General features: G+C 53.1%; 1 protein-coding gene across 1 annotated transcript; it reads right to left on the bottom strand.

The window, feature by feature from the left end:
- Positions 1 to 5,986: 5,986 nt before the first annotated feature.
- On the bottom strand, positions 5,987 to 12,753 carry HLX (H2.0 like homeobox). Its single transcript, XM_014840028.3, has 4 exons — positions 10,550 to 12,753; positions 9,603 to 9,782; positions 8,636 to 8,820; positions 5,987 to 6,883 (listed from the first exon to the last, which is right to left on the bottom strand). Exons 1-4 carry the CDS (start codon positions 11,139 to 11,141, stop codon positions 6,377 to 6,379), a joined length of 1,464 nt encoding a protein of 487 aa, XP_014695514.3. The 5' UTR covers positions 11,142 to 12,753; the 3' UTR covers positions 5,987 to 6,376.
- Between the last annotated feature and the right edge of the window lie 6,153 nt (positions 12,754 to 18,906).

Genomic DNA, 18,906 nt, shown 5'->3' on the forward strand with positions numbered 1-18,906 from the left:
CTACTTCTTTTTTTTTTTTTTTAATATTGGCACCTAAGCTAACATCTATTGCCAATCTTTTCTTCTTCTTCTTCTTCTTCTTCTCCCCAAAAGTCCCTCCCCCGGTAGATAGTTGTATATTCTGGTTGTGAGTGCCTCTGGTTGTTATGTGGGACGCCGCCTCAGCATGACCTGATGAGCGGCGCCGTGTCCACGCCCAGGATCCGAACCCAGCAAAACCCTGGGCCACGGACGTGGAGCGCGCTAACTTAACCACTCGCTGCGGGGCTGCCCCCTCGGATGCTTCTTAAAGGGTTTGTCCAAGGGAAACTGTGACTGTTCCGCGTTCAGGAGACTCCTTCTGATGATTTAATTTCTTGGAGAGTAAAGATTGTCTTACATTCTTCTTTTTTCTCAACTGTGCAAATACTAACAAGGACCTCAATAAATACTGCAATGAATAAACGAATGGATGAAGGAACATTATAACATCTAAGTCCGTAATGTGGGTTGTATGCCACCCACTGTTGTCATTTCACGTTGGATAGCACAATTAATCCTCACAGCAATTTATGTTAGGTAACTTTGATTATTTCCTATTATATAAATGAAGAAATGAAGTTAAATAGTTAGGTAAATTTCCCATCGTCTCGTGATTAGCAGTTGGTGAATGAATGAATGCTTCTTGGGCTAGTTTGCCTTCCCCTGTGTATCAGGCATGCTCTTTCTGCTGCCCTCAATTCCACACTTCACCCGCTGGCCTCTTCCCGTACCCAGGCCCCCAAAGAGAGTCACTGGGGTCACCAAAGCCGTGAGCTCTGAGCGTGCCTCAGGTGGTGTAGCCGCTGCCACCTCCGTGCCCGCCTGTTCCTCCTCTGTTGCTCACCGTGGATTGCTCAAGAGGGAGGCTCAGTGTCTGCCGCGACAGGGGCAGGATCCAAGGACAGAGAGAGAGAGAAAAAATAAGCCAGTGCAGCTCCTACCCGATCAGGCCTCGCACTCCATGTCCTGCCCAGAATCCCAAGTGCTAGCGACAACCAACAGAAGTGGAAAAGCACCGAGAATGATGCCGCATCCTATAAGCAGGTTGTGACCTGGACCCTAGACCCTATTAGCAAAGCTAAACCTGCTACCAGGGTGATGCAGGCTGAAGGGTGGGGTGTCAACCCGGGGGAGGTCCAGAGTTGGTCCAGGTGATGCCTGGAGGTACACCCCAAGGGGACTACCGAGGGGAAAGAGAGGCGGGCCAAAGGGAGCCCAGAGTTCCCCCTGCAGCCGACGGTTGAGTGTCATGCTCTTAAAAAGTCATTGAGCTTTGATAATCTGGATCAGAATCTGGTTGGGCAGTTGTGTCTGGGAGGACACCTCAGGAGGCAGTAACCCCAGGGCACATGTGAGTTCTCACACTCACTTTCCAGGGGACCTTGGGCAAGTATCAAGACTCCCAGCCTCGATTGCCTCATCCCTAAAATGGAGGAATATGGAAGTAATCACACCTGCGGGGACATTATCCTTCCCTCCTGGAGTGACAGAGAGCAGGGAAACTAAGAGATCCAAGGGCCAGAGATTCTCCGAGCTCACCTGTCCTAGGGGCCAGTTCCCGCAGAGCCTGTGCTCCTCTAGAACCCGAGTGGAGGGGGCACTATCTCAGTGCTCCCGCCCTGTGTAAGCAGGAGAGCTTTCCAAGAGCGGCTTCTGCAGGGAGTGCATGCTGCAGGTTTTAATATCCGCGTGTGTGAGGGGACACCGTGGAGAAGGCCGTTCATTCACCTTTGGGATGCCGGCCAATCTCGGCCTCGAAGGTGAGGCTGTGAGCCAGATGAGTGCCACCGAGCACAGTTAGATTGGGACGGTTCTCCCACCCCCACTCCCCCCACCCCCCACCCCACCCGCATACCTGTAGTCAAAGTCCTTCTTAAAACCCAATAGCTGTATCTTCAGGAAGACCGTGGAGTTTCCAACTCCCTCCCCCAGATTCTAAATAAGGGAGAAAGCCATGGCTTTGTGTGTTTAGAGTCCTCTCAGCCATCTTTAAATGTGTCACCACATTGTGTGGGGAGGGCTGGGCTTGAAGTCCCTCTGCCAGCTCTTCCTTCTTAAAGCAGGGCGAAGCTGGAGGAGCCACTGGGGTGCGCACAAAAGGGAGGAGGATGCATCCACCTCAGTGGCCTCTGGCTTCTCCTCCCTATTTCTTGCTCCCGAGTCCTCCCAAGCCCATCCTGCATGCAGAAGACTCTGAGATGGGCACTGGCTTGAGGGGAGATGGGGTCAGATCCGGCAATAAAGTGAGACAGGTTAAAGCTCAAATCTAAAATGCCCCTAGAAAATCCCCTGCTGCAGGTCCTGGTTCCTGCCCACTGTCCCCCGGGGACCCCAAAGCTCCCGGAGGCTGTGGCTGCCCATCCAGGCAGTGGAACTTGGGGTCACCTTCTAGGGATGTTGGCTTCTGGTCCCTAGAACGGGAGGGCCAGATGGGCCAGTCAGTCATAGTTCACCTGCTTTGTGCTGGTCTCAAACTACATAGCATCCCTGCAAACACCCCACTCCAGACCCCAGCTAGAGGACACAGCCACAGGAAAGGTCCCACAGCCACTGGTCCCCTCTGAAGTGCGGAGAGAGTCAGAGAGATTTGTGAGACCCGGAGTGTGAGTAACTGTCCCCCCCACATGAACCCCTGGTGAGGGAGGACACGGAGAGGGGTGACTTCCTTGGGTGATATGAAGGCCAGAGCCTCCATTGGAGGCAAGACCTCTCCTGAAGAAAGCTTTGGCCTCTGTGGGGTCAGGACAGCGACGGGAACATTCTCTCAATTCCAGGCATGGAAGTCCCTGTTCGCTCTCGGCTGAGACAGACAAATGGAAGGGATTGCGGCGCCAGCGTTCCAGTGGTTTGGTGGGCGAAGCTTGGTGCAAGGAAACTTTTCTAGAGACAAGCACACTGGCAGAATGAGGTGGTGTTAGCTCCTCACTTAGCTTGGCCACATGAAGGAGAATGGGGAACTTTGAGTGGTTTTACCCACAAAGTGCTGAAACAGCCGGTAGACGGTCTCTCAGGTGTCTCTGAGTCTGCGTTTCCGTGTGCCTCTGTAGGTATGTGTGTATGTGTTTGATGTATGTGTGTAATTGTGTGTGTGCGCGTGTGTACGTGCACGCGCGCATGTGCACCCGAAGAGGGGTATTAAAGCCCCCTCCTTCCCAGCGAGACGCGCGCTGGTCACCATCCCTCTGTGTGACCCGAGCTGCGCCTTGGTAGTCTTGCTCTGAGGGCTCGGCGCCGCGAGGACTACTGCGGCTGGCGAGGCAGAGCCCTCCTCGGAGCAAACAGTTACTACTGCTTTTAGGAAAGGGCGAGTCCTGGGTGGCGCGCGGAAGGCCCGGGGGGCGCGCCTTTGCTCTGCTCCGAGGCTGGCGCGCACCCGCCTCCTCCAAGCCCCAGTCCTGCGGGCCTCGGCGGGCCTGGCATCCACGGACCTTCCGCTCCCAGTCTTCTCTTCCGTGCCTGAGAAATCTCGGTCTTAGTTCAGCAATTTCTAGCTTCGAGCTAGAAATGCTAGCTGCTGCCAGCATCGAGCGCCACTGGAAAGATTCCCGTACCCGGAAGCGAGGGAGCAATCCCGGGAAGAGACACCTGGCCTGAAATGCGGCTTGCCTCCCCGCCAGGCTGCCCGCCTGGAGAAGACCATTAGTCCTGTGGCTGGTCTTGTTCCAAATGAATTTAAACTTTGGGGCTTGTGATACTTCGTTCCTGATGAAAATATGGAAACTCCACTGCGCAGGAGTTTCACCGGGAAAATGTTCAGGAAAGAAAGGCGGGGGTAGCGGAAGGGACGCCTCCTCTGAACCCTCCAGGAGCCTCCCGACTTCCACTCCCAGGTGCCCGCCTCCCAGCTCACTTCCTTCCCAGCCCCCCAGCTCCGACTCGCCCTCTGGTCTGGGGGAACCTGGCCGAGATAAGGCCGAATGCTACCTGAAATCTCATCATTACAGCCCCTGGGCGATGATTTCCTTCACTTTGGAAAACCCGGGCCCAGACTAAGAAATGCGTTGGAGGTTTGTGGGCAGCCGGCACCTCAAGGACCTAGGGGGATGGTTAGCTGCGGTGTGCAGAAAGCGCCACCCTGTCTCCATCTCCCCTCCCCAGCCTAGCTCCCCAACTAGATATAGATGCTGCCAAGTTAGTCTCCTTAACACCAGAACTGGATTTAAGTGCCTCAAAGTTCGATGTTCTTGGGATGTGCTGGTTCCAGAATTTCAATATTTAGGGGTGGCAGGAAACTGATCTCGATAATGAAGGTAAAATTGGAGTACAGAGGTAGCAGAGCCTGTGGAAGGTGTGAAGGAACCAGCCCAGCCTGGGGTTGGGACCCAGGCAGGAGGGGAGGCTGCCGCCATCCCTCAACTCTTGCCACGCGGGCGCATTTAGTGATAACAGCTGGCTCAAGTTCCCATTTAACTTGAGGTCCCTCCTGGGGCGCTCTACCTTTCTCTGTCCTGTGCAGGACCACCCTAGTCCACTTCTTCCCTCCCCACTGTGCACATTCCTCTATGGGCTCAGCTCGATTTCAGGCTTGGGAGGTTGACTGGGGCAGAGAATGGTCAGCTTTGCATCCCTGGGCCACACTCTGGGACTTGCTGAGGCGTCTGGCTGCCCCTGGCCAGAGAAGGCTAAATCTGGGGCCTCTACTCTGCCCTTGGGCCAGGAAGTCTAGAAGGGAGGTCTCTGAATGTGCCCAAGTGATTGGGTCAAAGTGGGGAAGAAGCTAAACCAGACTTAGCTAAGACTCCTAGCTAAGCTAGGATACTTCTCACTCCAGCAACTGGACCTAGGGTGCGTCCTAGTCTCCCTGACCTCAGCATCTCTGAAGCAGGTGAGAATCAGCTGCTGGGCACGGATGGCAAGCCTGTAAGAGGGTCTGTGCCCTCTCCTGAGCTCAGTGCCAAACAGACTCGGGTGATCAACTTTGTTGACAACATCTGTTTGTTTTAAAATCTCCCCAAAGAGCTTTTTACCAACTCCAGATATTTCCTAGTTTCCAGGGAAGGAGAGCTGGAGAAGGACAAGCCTTGGAGAGAGGTTTGACTCTTCGGCCTTAAAAAAACCCCACCAAACTTCAAATGGCCCATCCCAGTGGCCGCGTGGGGACAAAATGGATTTGCTGTATTTCAGCTGCTGGGGAAACCATCTCTCAGCTCCGCGGTTGGGCCGGCATGGGGAGATGGAGGAGAGAGCTCATCTGGGCACCTGTGGTGGCCCAGTTGCGATGTAAGATTGTATGTGCGTGGATTTGGGGGTGAGGTGCAGTTTGTATACCCAACTCTGGCTGAATGTGAGCCAGGAGGTCCAAGTACTGGTTTGGGGGTTATGCCTGGTGTCCCTTTGAATAAGCCACCTCCCTGACAGGCAATTGTTTTTGCATCTTTAAAGTCAGCTCAGGCCCGGCCTTCCAGCCCTAGCCACTGTGGTCTGTCCCTTCCTACGGGACACTACAGATCTGCCAGGTCCTCCTAGCCCATCCTTGAGCAAGCGGCAGTGTACCTGGAATTGCCTCACCCACCGCTCCACGCCCTGCAATGAGCGGCCACCTTGTGAGCACCAGCTGTGGCTAGACTGACCCCGCCCGGCACCACCGTTTTCTCCACGGCAACTCTGCGTACTCTCCAGCCACAGAAAGCCCGGGGCACACACTCATCGAGTCCTCCCTCCGGGCTGGGAAGCCATCAGCCCGACGGGCCTAACACTTTCTATGGTCAGCTCGTCTCACAGGCCACACTCAGGGTCGCGGAGCACACGTTCAGTGGCGGTCGGCGCGGGTTACAGGCTAGGAGACCTCCGAACTGGTGGAACCTGTAAGCCCCGGCGCCTATCTCTGCGGCAAGGTGGCTCTGAGGTTGCAGCACTTCCCCCAAAATCTCTAAGTCCCCCACTTCGAGCTGCTGCGACCTGCAGTGCCCCAGGGCTAAGGTCCGGGAAGGGGCTCCCTGACCCTAACGCCTGTGTCGCCCCAGAAAGCCAAGCGGCCTTTACAAACCGTAGTAAACACTTTATTTACAAGTCTGTGGCGTCCTAAGTGCAACGCGTCTTTGCGCCACGACCCCTAGGGCGGGGAGCAACTGTTCAAATGCTTCACAGTGTGAGCTGCTCGTATCCGGGGAGAAGTGCGCGGCTGGGGCTGCGAGCCTTCGCGGGGCCACTGAGACTCCCCCGGGCTCTGTGCAGAGTGGGCTGCTCCAGCCCGGGGCTGCGAGGGCCCAGATGTGAACGCAGGGAAGGAGGCTCCGCCGCTGCGTCTCCGGCCCTGGCCCCGCCGCCAGCAGAAAGTAGGCACCGAATCCAGCCCGCACTGGAGGGCTGGGAGGCTGCCCGCGGGGCCCCCGGGTCCTCTCCACCCTCGTGCAGTCTATAGGCCGCCGAGCGGCGCCTGGGCGGGCTCGGGGCTTTTGGGAGCGCTGCTGAGGGTGGGCTGGGGCGCAGGGAGCAGCTCCGAGGAGCCGCCGCCGCCGCCGCTGCCCAGGCTGCTGGCGCTGCCCGCGCTGGTGCTGCTGCCGCCGAGGCTGCCGAAGCCAAAGCTGCCGCCGCTGCCGCTGCTTCCACCGCTCCCAGCGCCGCTGGCGGCGAGGAGGGCGCCCGTGGCCGAGGCCTTGATGACCGTCGTTTGGTGCAGAGACCGCTCGGCCCCCTCAGTCCTCTCCGTGTCGCTGGGGGCCATGTCCAGAGACTCGGAGTCGCTGCTCTCGCTCTCGGCCTCGCCCTCGGAGCGGCTGGGGCTCCGCTCCTCCTGCTCGCCGTCGGCAGCCGGGGCTCCGCCGGACGGCTTCTCGCCCGCCTCCTTGTCTTTGTCCTTCTGAGCCTGCGCCTCCTTGGAGTGCCGCCACTTCATTCGCCGGTTCTGGAACCACACTTTGACCTGCGCCGCGCCGCACCGGGAGACAAGAAGGGACACTGAGATGAGACACAGGCTCGCTCCAAGCCGATTCGCGTGCAGCCGGGCGTCACCCCCAAAGGTAGGAAAGCATCGCTAATGATCCCCAGCACCTCTGCCACGGGCCAGGCACTGTGCTAAACGCAAGGGCCGAGAGGCAGCCCAGGGAAACAACGAGATCGCCAGGGATCCTCGCCCCCAAACTACGAGGATCTCTACTCTAAATCGATGTTTCTTAACCCCGCTTGAGTCAAGGCCGCCCCCCTCCCCAAGAATCTGATTAATTATGGACCCCTGACCCAGAAAAATGCACATATACCCAAGATTTTGCACATAATTTCAAGGGTTTGGTAAACCACTGTTAAGAATTCCCGCGAGGTTGGCCCCCCCCCCTACTGCTACTACCCAAGGCAGGTCCCTACAAAAGCAATTCTTTTTAAGGAGGAAAGTGGGAAGTACAGAGGGGAAAGGCGGTTCAAAGAGTTAATCCCAGTTGGGTGGGGGCACCGCTGGACCTTCAGTAGAAAAGCATTTCCTTGGCCTGTGTGTACACAGAAGCTGATAAGGACCTGCCGCTGCCCGGGATAAACTAATCCTTCTGTGGGCTCAGAAAACGCTGGAATTAAACCTGTGCAAAGTGTAAGAAGGGGGTAGGGACGGAGAATCTATATAAATACATACGATCCCCTGGGGCACCCAATGCGTTCACACAAGTTCCAGCTTCCCTTTTAAAAATAACATCCACAGCTGGTGGAAAACGGCTGGGCTCTTCCAGTGTGTGTGTTGGGGAGGGGAGTTGTGTAATGGAGGACAGAAAGACATAGAGACATGGGGGGGGGGGGCGCCTAAGGGAGCTCTGAAAAAGTTCTTGCCTTTGGCTTCTGCCCTGCTAGAACATTCAGCACCCAGGGATCAAGGGCCACTGCTGCAGGATGTGGAAGAAACGGGACTCTTCTATTTGCCAAACTCAAAAAGAAAAATAAAAAGTCCCGTTCTTGAATTTGGAAAAAGTAAAAAATTAAATTCAGGCGCGATAGATTTGCTGCTATTTGAAAAAAATTCAAGGAGGCAGAACCTGCCGAAATGCTCTAGGGCGTTTTAAGAAAATCCTTTTTTCTTTCTCTCCCTCAGTCCCCCCGCCCCCCACCGGAGGGAGACTTTCTTCACAGCCTATGTCGTTAGAAAATCAGACTGATTGTGGCCGCTCCAAGCGGACTCCTCGCCCTACTGGGGCTAAGTAATTCCGTTTGAAATGATGTTTTCACTTCCTCACAACTGGAGATTTCACAATCCAGCAGCGGCAAAAGTAGGAGGAGGGAGGGGGGAACGGAGAAAAAAAAGAAAAAAGAAAAACCGAACAATGTCTTGACTTTGGATTTTTATCTCTGAAATAAACTGCCTCCTACAGCGAATTGAGCTACAGTCGAGTACATCATTATTCTCCCGCGGTCTATTTGCTTTCTCGGCGGTTCTTTCGCCTGTTGGCCAAAATAAACACTCAGTGTTTGTTGACATACATCTTTGGGGATGGGCTTTTCTTTCCGTCCTTCTCCCCCCCCTCCCCCCAGCCCCCTCCTCTCTCCTGCTTCAAACTGACAAGTCCACAAAGTCTCGTGAAATTCAAGACCTTGTGTTTCCGCCGCAAAAGGAGAGCGGGTCGAGGTGGAGGGGCTTTGGGGCTGGGCCACGCGCTGCTGCGACCGAGGAGGCTGTGCGTTGGACCCCAAGGTGGCTTACCTGCGCGTCGGTGAGGCCCAGCATCGCCGCCAGCTGCTTTCGGTCTGGCTTGGTCACGTACTTCTGAATCTCAAACCTCTTCTCCAGGCCTTTCCTCTGCAGGTTGGAGAAGACAGCCCGGGACCATGAGCGCTTCCTCTTGTACGTCTGCGGCATGGTGTCCTTAGTGAGCACCGCGTAGGGACCTGCCGCCGGGAGGTCGCAGGAGCAAGAGAGAGACACGAGAGCCGCCGCGTTAGTGCCCAGTCAGCGCCCCGTGGGCCTGGGGCTCACGCTGCTGCTTGATACTGTTGTGCGTTAACAGTCGGCTCTACCCCCATTCAGAATGCCCTTCAGAATGGCCTCTCTAAGGAGTAATTTTACAGCTCTTAAGACCGTAGTCAGTGGCAAGGCCTAAAGTGAGTGTGGAGTGGAGAACCCGGCAGTTCGTCGATTAATTCCAAAGGAAAAACATAAACCTAACGCCTGGCCATCAGGCCTGCGAAGAGTGGGCGAAAATGTCCTTCGGGGCCAGAAGGATCTAGAGGTGACAGCCTCGATTCTCTACTCTGTGTGTGTGTGTGTGTGTGTACTTGCATACGCCCACGCGTGCAGTCGGAACCTCCTCGGGCAAAACTGCTTGAGGTCATTCCAAAATGTGTGTATGCTAATCAGCAATATCTCTTGCTGCGTTTTCAAACCACCCACCCGAGGGAATAGACTAGGGAAAACCCCCACCCCACCCACCCACGCACACGCTGTGTTGGCTCCTCAGGCCCCCCACTCCTTTCCCCGCCGGGAGCCGACTGAAGCGTGAGCTAGTTCACTTGAGAAATCTTTCGGTTTCTCTCTCTGAACTTGTAGCCACCCGCACCAACTCCGGGATTGCTACACAGGGCTGTCGGGCTGCCGCCGGGTGAGGCGTCAGTCTTGAGTTTTCTACCAGTCGATCCTCCCATTAAGCCCTCGCTCGGGAGGGTTTCCGTACCTGGAAACGTGTCTTGAAACTGATGTTGAACTGAATTTCTCGGGTTCGAGCTTAAAGGACTCAGGATGGCAGAAGCCTCGTTAATGGGATCTAGAGATGCGAAGAACTGGCCGGTGGAGGGCTGCAGGCCGGGGAGGTGGACCCCCGCGGGCCGTCCGCCGGTTAGCAGGGACGTGAGATCTGGGGACGAGGGAAAAAAACAGCTGGTTACACCTCGAGCAAACCCACACTCTCTTGGCTGATTTGTTCCTCTCCTCCCCCTCGACCTCCGTTCGGTTTTCCTGGAGGGAAATCACGAAAGACCCCTGTCTCCGGACCTGAAATCCGTCTCTCCCGACAGTGACCCAGGGGGATGCGCGAAACGTCCCTATGCGTGTCCCACATGTCCACGTCCACACATACAACAAGGAAGGGCTTTACAGAAAACGGCCAAAACTAAGCCACTTTCGGGTGCCTTTCAAGAATTTCACAGACCTAAACCCTCCGCCCGAAGGAGCCCCCACTCCGCGCTCTCTCCTCTTGGGTGTTCAGAGTCGATTTTATTTATCTACATTCCTTGGGTGGAATTTCACTAGAAATCAGATGAATGGAAGGGAAAACGTTCCCCAAAAGGGCTTTCCCTGTCAAATAATATAGTTGTTTCTCTAGATACGTGGTTAAAGAGACAGTTATTCTAGCAAATATTTACGCCAACCACTTTTGTGAATACTGATTCTGTGACGTGTGTTTTTAAAGCATCCCTGGAGTCATTTTTTAAAAAAAATTTTTACGTAAAGCAGGTAAGTTTTAAACCTAACGTTTCGTGGTCTTCTTACAATTCATTTTCTTCTCCCTCATTTTACCGATTTGTCCTTAATTGTAAAAACACTCAGAGGCACCCTAAACTGGCCCAGGGGCCTGAGAGTGCGTCTGGGCCCTGGTCAGAGGCCTTCAGCCCAAGACCTTACCTCTCAGCGTGTTGCCTTCCTTGACTTTGGGGTCAAATTCTGCAGACAAAATGCGGTCAATTCCAAATTTGAGGTCCTTGCTGGAGGGAGCCGGGGCCGAGCCGCTATGATGGTGGTTCGGGACCACTCGCGACCCGGAGGCCGGGGGCTGCAAGGCGCCGGCCCGGGGTGGAGGCGGAGGCTGTTGCTGCTGTGGTTGTTGCTGCTGCTGTTGTTGCTGTGGATGATGGTGGTGGTAGGCGGCTGAGAGCGGAGACAGCCGCTGCGGGAAGCCAGCCGGGACTTCGGAGGGCGCCACCACCGGGGTGGGTCGAAGCGGGGATCTGGCCGCAGCTTGGAAAGAGGCGTGCGGGTGAGCCGAGCCCAAGTGCGCGGTGAGGGCGGCGGCCGAGGCCCCCGCCAGGCCCTCCGGGGCCGCCCCCGGCTCCCCGACGCCGGCGTGCAGGATGTCTGCGATGCAGAAGGACGGTTTCTTGACCGCAGCGGGGTCCAGGGGGAAAGAACAGCCGCCTGGGCCGGCCGGGGAGCAGTAAGCGGCCGACCAGAGGCTGAAGTTGGAGGCGTAGAAGGGAGCCAGCCCGGCGGCGAACATCCTGGCGGGGCGCGCCGAGCGGCCGGCGCGGCCTGGCCGGACCGGGTGGATGGGTGAGTGGGTGCGCGGGGAGGGGCGCGCTAGTCCAGGAGGAGGCGGCAGCCCAGCCGAGGACGATCCGCTTTCGCTTCTCCGTCCGCACTAAAGACAGGCCAGGGAGCCCTAGCGCCACCGAGGGAGGAGGCGAGGGCCGGATCCCGGCCGGTCACAGCCTCGGCCCCTGGCCTCACTTGAAAGGCGGCGCGACGCCCGCGCTCCCCGCGGGCTGGAGGCGAGCTAGGGGCGCTGGAGCGGCGAGGCGGGCGGGGGCCGCGGCTCCGCACACGCCAGGGAAGCCGGGGAGACAGGGGCCGGGCACCGAAAGAAAGACCCAAACAGCTAAGCCCTAAGAGCTAAATTTAAAACAACAACAATAATAATCCGTTAGTTAAAAAAAAAAAAATGTAATAAGAGGGAAAAAAAACTCCTCTCTAAAAACTCCCGAAGTTTTGGCAGGAGCTTTCGAGTCAGACGCAGGGTAGGACCTCGATCCGAGCGCTCATTGGCCATCCTCGTGACCAATGGGAGCGGGGAGTGGAGGGGAATTGGGAAAGAGGGGCGTGGCCCGCCCCCTGGACCACGCCCCGGCCACGCCAAAGTGTTTGCTGCTGCCGCGTGGGCCGAGCGGAGATCGGCGCGTCCCCCCTCCGCGCTGGAGGGGCCCGAGTGCCTCTCCACTCACTTCTGCAGCTGTGAACCGGCCCGGGGCGTGGAGAATCGGTCACAGCGCTCCTGAAGCGCTCGCCTGGGGAAGCTGGTACTCTCGCCTTTTATCGCGGGTGCAAAGCCTGCCTCCCGGAACGCACTGGCCACCCCCTCGGATCCCCCCTCTTTCGTTCATTCTGCCCCGATTTTTCTTCTCTCGGCCTTTATCCCGAGAGTCGGTGTCCTCTGCAAAGCTCCGTCTTTCGTGGGTCCCCGTCCCCAGGCTGCCCAGCCGGAGCTCTCCCGCGGGAATGCTGGGGCCCCGCGTCCCCACCCAATTTTGCACCGCGTCCGCCTCGCTGCCTTGGAGATCCTCGGGGAAGAGAGGAGCGGTCGCAAATTAGCTGTATTCCGAGTTGTCACACAGTGACAACTTGAACGAGTAACTTTTCAAGCAAAATAAGATGGATGTCTCGGAGCGTCTCCCTTGGACACAGCCAGATCTTCCCCTGGAGCCTCAGAGACAACAAAGCAGGCCGCCGTCCGAAACCCGAGAGAGTGGCACGCGCGTCCCTCTCCTCTGCGGCACCTTGTAGGAAATGTCACCCTCCCTCCTCCGCTACATCCCCGGATCACGTGAGGTCCGTTGTTTTGCAAGTGCCCACAAGAGCAGATTTCCTTGGGGTTAAACACTACTTTCAATTTAGTGACTGTTTCCCCAGGAACCCCTTGGGCCTGCTCACAGTGAAGCTGCAGGGATGGTCACCGTCTTCCATTCGCAACTTGGGTCTTTAGAGTGCAGGGTGGGTGTAGTGGGGGTTTTCTGCAACATCAACATGTCTATTTTAAGAATTCGTTCTCTTTTAAATTATAGTCAGAATGGATTTCCCCACCCCTCTCCCAAACAAACCACAGGCCACCCAGATGAGCTCTTCTTGCACATTTTCAGGAAGAAAATAAAATAATAACAATAATGAAACCACGAGATCTTTTGTTTTCGATTGTCCTAATAAGCGTCTCCTAACAGAGCTTCTGTACTTCCGTGGCACTTTCCCCCCCCCCAAAAAACTATCAGTGCAGTTTCAATAAAGCTTTTGTGGCATTTTTTTTTTATTTCGGTTAAACTCTAAGGCATGTTACCAAATAAGCCCAGGAAGGCAAGTGAACTTGCCATGCCTATCTCGAGTTCACAATCTGGGCTGATTAAATTAATTTCTAGGGGTTCTAGCTTCTTGTTGCAGATGCTGTCTTTTTAAACTTTTGACTTTCTCCTGGAAAGAAATTAATCACTTCCCATCAGCCAGCACTGAGAATACACCTCCTCTCTCTGTCTTTCTGTTTCTCGCTCCATCTTTCTCTTACTAAAGAGTTTTCTTAACCTGCTCCTTGCAGCCAGGATAGAGGTGTTATTTCCAGAGATTGAATGGAGGGGTGTGATCGGCTAAGGGCACGGGCACCAGAGGCGAGAGACACGGGAAGCCCAGTCCTGTTTCTAGCCAGAGGCAAAGGAGTGACAAGTATAAGGCCACTTGGGGCGATAGACCCGCTTTGAAAGGCTCTAGTGGAGGCGTTGCAAGCAACGGCTGAGGATTCTGGCGAGACTGCGGTGGGAGGTGGCCTCTGCGTAACTTCACAGCCCTCGGGGAAAGTCGCTAGTGCGAGCGTCTGTAGGCACGGCCATAAACCCTCTTTTCTTCTCTTTTCTAGTGTAACTTTCAAATCGTTTGCAATTCCAATTGGACTGCAAACATTCAAACTGCGGCCTAAGTCCCAACTCCAGGTTCTAAAAGAGGCTCATTTAGGCCTCACCCCAGGCCTCCCGCCGGCAAGTAAGACGCTACCCTCGTGGGTGGGCGCTGGGTGCAGACTGGGCGGAAGGCGGGCCCTCCGCGTTTCTTGCGGCGCCCACGACCCGAATCTGCAGCACTTCATGGCCCCTAGCCAGGGGCAGACAGGCGAAGGCGAGGCCCCGAGCGCGGGTTTTGCCGCAGCCAACAGACCTTGCCATGCGCTCCTCTCTCCCGGCATCGCCTGGGGCTTGATTGTAAACTGCAACTTCCCGCTCTCCCCTCTGCATTCCCAAGTCCTCGGCTTCATTGCCACCGCGTCAGCGCCACCCAGGCCCACTCGGAGCTCCTGGAGGGAAACGCATAAAGGGAAACCTTTCAAATGACGCCCCCCGCCCCCCACAACTCCATCCCCAGGCCCAGGCCTCGTCTCTGCGGGCCCCTCGCCTTTTCTGAGCCCGCAGACTCCCCACATCCTTAGTCCCCACCCCTCAGAACCAAGACAGCAGCAGGAAATCCTAGGCTCGCCGGAGTTCAGGTCATCTCCTGTTTTTTGATGGGCTCAAACTCGGACTAAATGAGCGGATGTGCCTGCGAGATTGGTCTCAAAATAGAAGCGGCCTTAGTATTTTAGGATACTGCAGAAATCCTTATTTCTTCCGGAGAAAAACTCTATAATGACTCCTAGCACTTCCCCTTTCAATATTTGTGCAACTTTATCTCCACCGACAAGTTGCTCGGGTGACGCAAATCCGCCCTTGTGTATTACAACTACCAAAATAAATGCGAGGAAATCAATTCCCTTCTAGCAATGAAAATATAAATATACAGCTGAGACTTTCCCCTTTAATCTTTGCTTTCCGAGCGGCTCCGAGCTGTGGCGAAATGAACTGGTCCAGAGCAATTGAGATGGGCGGGGAGGCCCTGGGGGCAGAGGCGAGGGCTCCCGGAGCCGGGTAGCCACGAGGCTCCAGCTCCAGGTGGAGTGATGAGGGCCTGACTAACCCCAATTAACTTGAGTTTAAATGTAGCTGCGCTGTCCTTTGAGGAATCTCAGTTGTAAAGATGATTTAGTCTGAGGCTTCATCGCTGCATCAGCAAGTCACAATTGACAGTAGGACAATAGAGGTGGTCGTTTATACTGAAACAGCTTTTGGGGCAGGTGGAGATGCCGCAATGAGAGGGGTTTCTGATCAATTCTGATGGCTGTCTTTAATGCAAACAACTCTCCTCTTCTCCTTTCCTGGGTAGGCACAGCCCCAAACTATCTTGCTATACTGGGAATGGGCAATGCCAGAGAAGGTCCCTTTTACAATGTAACAATATAGGATTATGCAGATTTAGCATTGAAAGAAGGGGCCTAAATCAGAGGTATGCATTGACTAAAGCAACAGATGGGTCCCATTACCCTTTGGTTGTCCCTGTCTTCAGAGCCTCCATACTTAAATCACCAGTGCAAATTCTTGTCCCAAACCTGGGAACACAGATACACAGCGCTGAACCTAAAAGCTCAATGAGAGTATATGCTGAGCCTTGCTTGTTACAGTAACATAACCCTGCAAGGGCTTAAGCTGTCCAGATCTGCTATCTGCTTTTGTTTTTCCTTCTAGACCCTGGGCAAAATCATGTGAAAGGCAGTTGCTCTGTAGACTTGGGACCCCCTCCTCCCTTAATTTTAAATATTCTTTCAAACATAGTGCCTCTTGGTTTTAAAGAAAGAGATGGAAATAATTAAATATTCACAGTTAGAAAGAGAAGGAAACATAGCTTACCTAGCTGTCTGAGGATAAGAGAGATTTGCAGCAATGTAGGAATCTGCATGTATGCTGCCTGTCATTCTCCCAGCTGAAGATTTACAGACTGCTGGGCCCAGCACTGGCATTTAGTGGTAGGTGCAGGATTTCTGTTCCCTGTGGATGCTAGATACTAGAGTTTAGGGCTTTAGAGAATCCCTATTTACACACACACACACACACACACACATACTCACATCTTGGATTGTTCTCAGGAGGCCACAACTCCCTTTTCCTGGAGACCTTAATTATTCCAGAACTAAATAGAGTTCCTGAGTTTTTTGAAGATAGTTAGACTTTGATATGGGGTAGGAAAGGCATACAGCAGTGCGATAGGACCACAAGGCCCATAGCCACTTGACTTATTCCTTTTCCCTTTTTCCATTTCCCAAGTTTGGCAGACTTGCAGGTGGCCATCTCTTTATGTGGCCACAGCCCTGCCCTTGACCTCTTAACCACAGATCTGGCTTCAGAGCCTCAGACAGCATTTTGAGTCTGATCCCGTTTGCCCTTTCCTCTCACAGATTCTCAGACATTTCCTTTCCCGCATTACTAGGATATCCCACTTCATGGACATGTACCACTTCTCTTTCTCTCTCTCACACACACACGCACACACACGTATGCTCACTAGAGATCTTAGAGACTGGGGAGAAGGGCTGGGCAGGCAGTTTGGGGTTTGCTCCTGTTGCAAAGAGCTATTTCCCTCTCTCTCAAAGTCATCCAACCAAGAAACACCTCCAACCTCATAAAACCTAATGGTAGGACCCATTTCATCTTGGTAACACAGATTCACACATACTTGCAGTAAAATCATGTCCCCATGAGAGTAAAATGTGAGAGACCATCTTTACCATGTAAGAGATTTAGTACTTCATTCAATGGGCTTCTCTTTGGTAGCTGGACACAGTGCTCTCCAACTCCCGATATATTAGCCATTTGTCTTGTAGAAGCTGGATTTGTTACCCAAATTGTTGAATCTGAATAGCCGGGGTTTTGTCTCTAGTGAGCGAGTTGAATGTTAAGGTAGGAGGAGGAGGTGTAGGTGAAAATCTTATATTCAAAACAACTCTGGTGTTAAGCGGGAGAGAGAAAGGTGACTCCCAAAGCAAGATTGATCTAAACAAACAAACAAAACCTTCCTTCCCTTGAGACAAGTCTCCAAAGTTGGAGCACTGGTACTGAAGACAGATGAGGGACTCAGAAGCAGACTAAGAAGGAGGAATGGGAAGGGACCCTCTGAAGGGAGAGGATCCTGGAGCCAGTGAGAGGGACTTCATAGATGGAGCAGAAGGGTTGTTCCCATCTCAGTGGTCCAACCACCTGCACCCCACCAGAATTGGGACAGCTCTGGATTTGATGGCAGAATCCTGCCAGTCCTGTCTCTGCCCGCCAGGCCCCAGCATCTCCTCCGTCCCTTGATGAGCCCGCCTAATACCAAAAGTTGGTTCTCTGCTGACACCTGCTGGGCCATCTCTACATTGTCATGTGGCAGTGCCCATCTTGTGCCAGCAACATTGTTGTGATGAAAGTTGATTCTTCCTTTTGCGAAAATGCGGGTTTCTAAAATTGGCTTGGACCAGCAGCTGTTTCCTTCCATATTGCCGACAATATGGAAAGATCTTGTATTATGTGTTTAAAATCACCAGACAGAGTGAGGAAAGCTGTCATCCATCAGTACTAATACCTTACATTTTACAGATCTCAAGCCCAGTTCACATTTATTATCTCACTTATTCTTTAAAATAACCGATTGTAAGGATGCAGAAGAGATATTATTATCCCGATCTGAGTTTAGGAAGTTGATCCTCAGAGAGGTTAAGTGGCTTGCCCAAGGTTACGTAGTTAGGAAATGGTGTTGCAGGGAGCAGAGACGACATTTTCTGACTCATCAACCAAAGCTATACCACTCAGCCAGTTTCTTTAGAGGAAACAAGTTTATTCAGAGGAAAAACTCTCTGCCCTTAAACAAAATGTGCGCTGGTTTCAGCCAAGGAGCTGGAGAATAGAATTGTGCCTAGCCCAGAGAATGTCACAGAAACACTGTTAAACAAGGGCAGATTGGCGACCACAACAATAATTTGTGACTAGAGGTATTAGGAAGACCCCATCTTCACTAGGTTTCTCTTCCCTTCCTCTCAAGGTAGCTGAAATTCTGCTCCTGGAAGCTTCCTTCTTTGGAGATGAGGCATCATACTATGAATTCATGTATCTGACCCTTTTCTTTGTGCAAATGGCTGAGGGCGAGGAGCCTTTTTGATAGGGAAAACACAGAAGGAGGTTCTGAACATGAACGCAATCAAGGACATAGGCCTTTGTGGGGCACACAGTGGGCAGACTGGGAGCATGGGGCATGTCTTCCTTGCACGGCACTAAAGAGGGAGATCGGAGGATGGCATTGCAGCATTTTTCTAGGGTCTGTGCTCTCTGTCCACAGTACTCTAAAGAATGAGAAGGGAGCAAAAATAGGTATTCCAAACCCAGGAGCTCTGCCATTCATTTTCCCCACCAGCACCAAATAGTTTTATAGGATTTCAATGCCTTAGTGAACTACATAAAAAGAATAATCTTTCCCTTTTGAAGCTCTTAGTTCTACATCAGTATAACTGTATTATAGTTATTTCATGTAGATCCACATATTTCACGGTTGGTGGCTCTTTTGTCTGAGTCTTGCGTATTAAAAATGCTCATAATACTAGTCTTCATGGGTCTGGAAAGATAATTAGAGTCATAAGGAAGTAGAAAAGCAAGCTCAGGGTCACGAAAGACCTCAGTGGGATCAGGACCCTCCTGCTAACTGATGTTCACCTAGTTCAGGTTACAGAAACTTTATTCCATGACAGAAATGGGGATGGCCTGAACTAAACCCGGGTTGGTGGGTGCTGATGGAGACAAGCAGAAGAATTTAAGATGTTTAGGTGGGAGAATTGACAGGATATTCGGTGACTTCACCTTTAAACAGTCTCTATTAGAGAACATATTGTATTAGAACACAGATATAAGCATATTCAGTCTCAAAGTTGTAGATGGAGCATCTGATGATAATTTAACACTGAGCTTTATGGTTTGTTTTCTTTTGTGTGGCTGCTTCCTTCATTGGGAGATGCTAACAAAATGTGTGTGATTCTTCAAGGTGGTCAGTTGTGTTTATACTTTTAAACTCAGGGCTAATTGTTGTGTTTGTTCATCATTAGGCACACATAAATAAGCTGTTAGGTTCAAAACATAAGTATTTACAAAAGCACAATTTGGTGATTTGGGAGGGCCATTAGCCTGTTGAGGAAGGCAAGGTTTAGAACACAAAAGTACTTCAGTAGCCTCACTTTGTAGAAAATAAAACACAATTAGGGTTCATTTAATCTCCAGGGAGTTATCTTATTTTTCATTTAGGGTTAGCTTTAATGGCACTTTATCAGGAAAATGAGAAATCACATCACTTTGAATGTATGAGACCGCTCTGCAATGAGAAAACCATCATAGAACCAACTGCCATTTTAGGAC

Source organism: Equus asinus, chromosome 30 (genome assembly GCF_041296235.1).
Source record: "Equus asinus isolate D_3611 breed Donkey chromosome 30, EquAss-T2T_v2, whole genome shotgun sequence".
Lineage (NCBI taxonomy): Eukaryota > Metazoa > Chordata > Mammalia > Perissodactyla > Equidae > Equus > Equus asinus.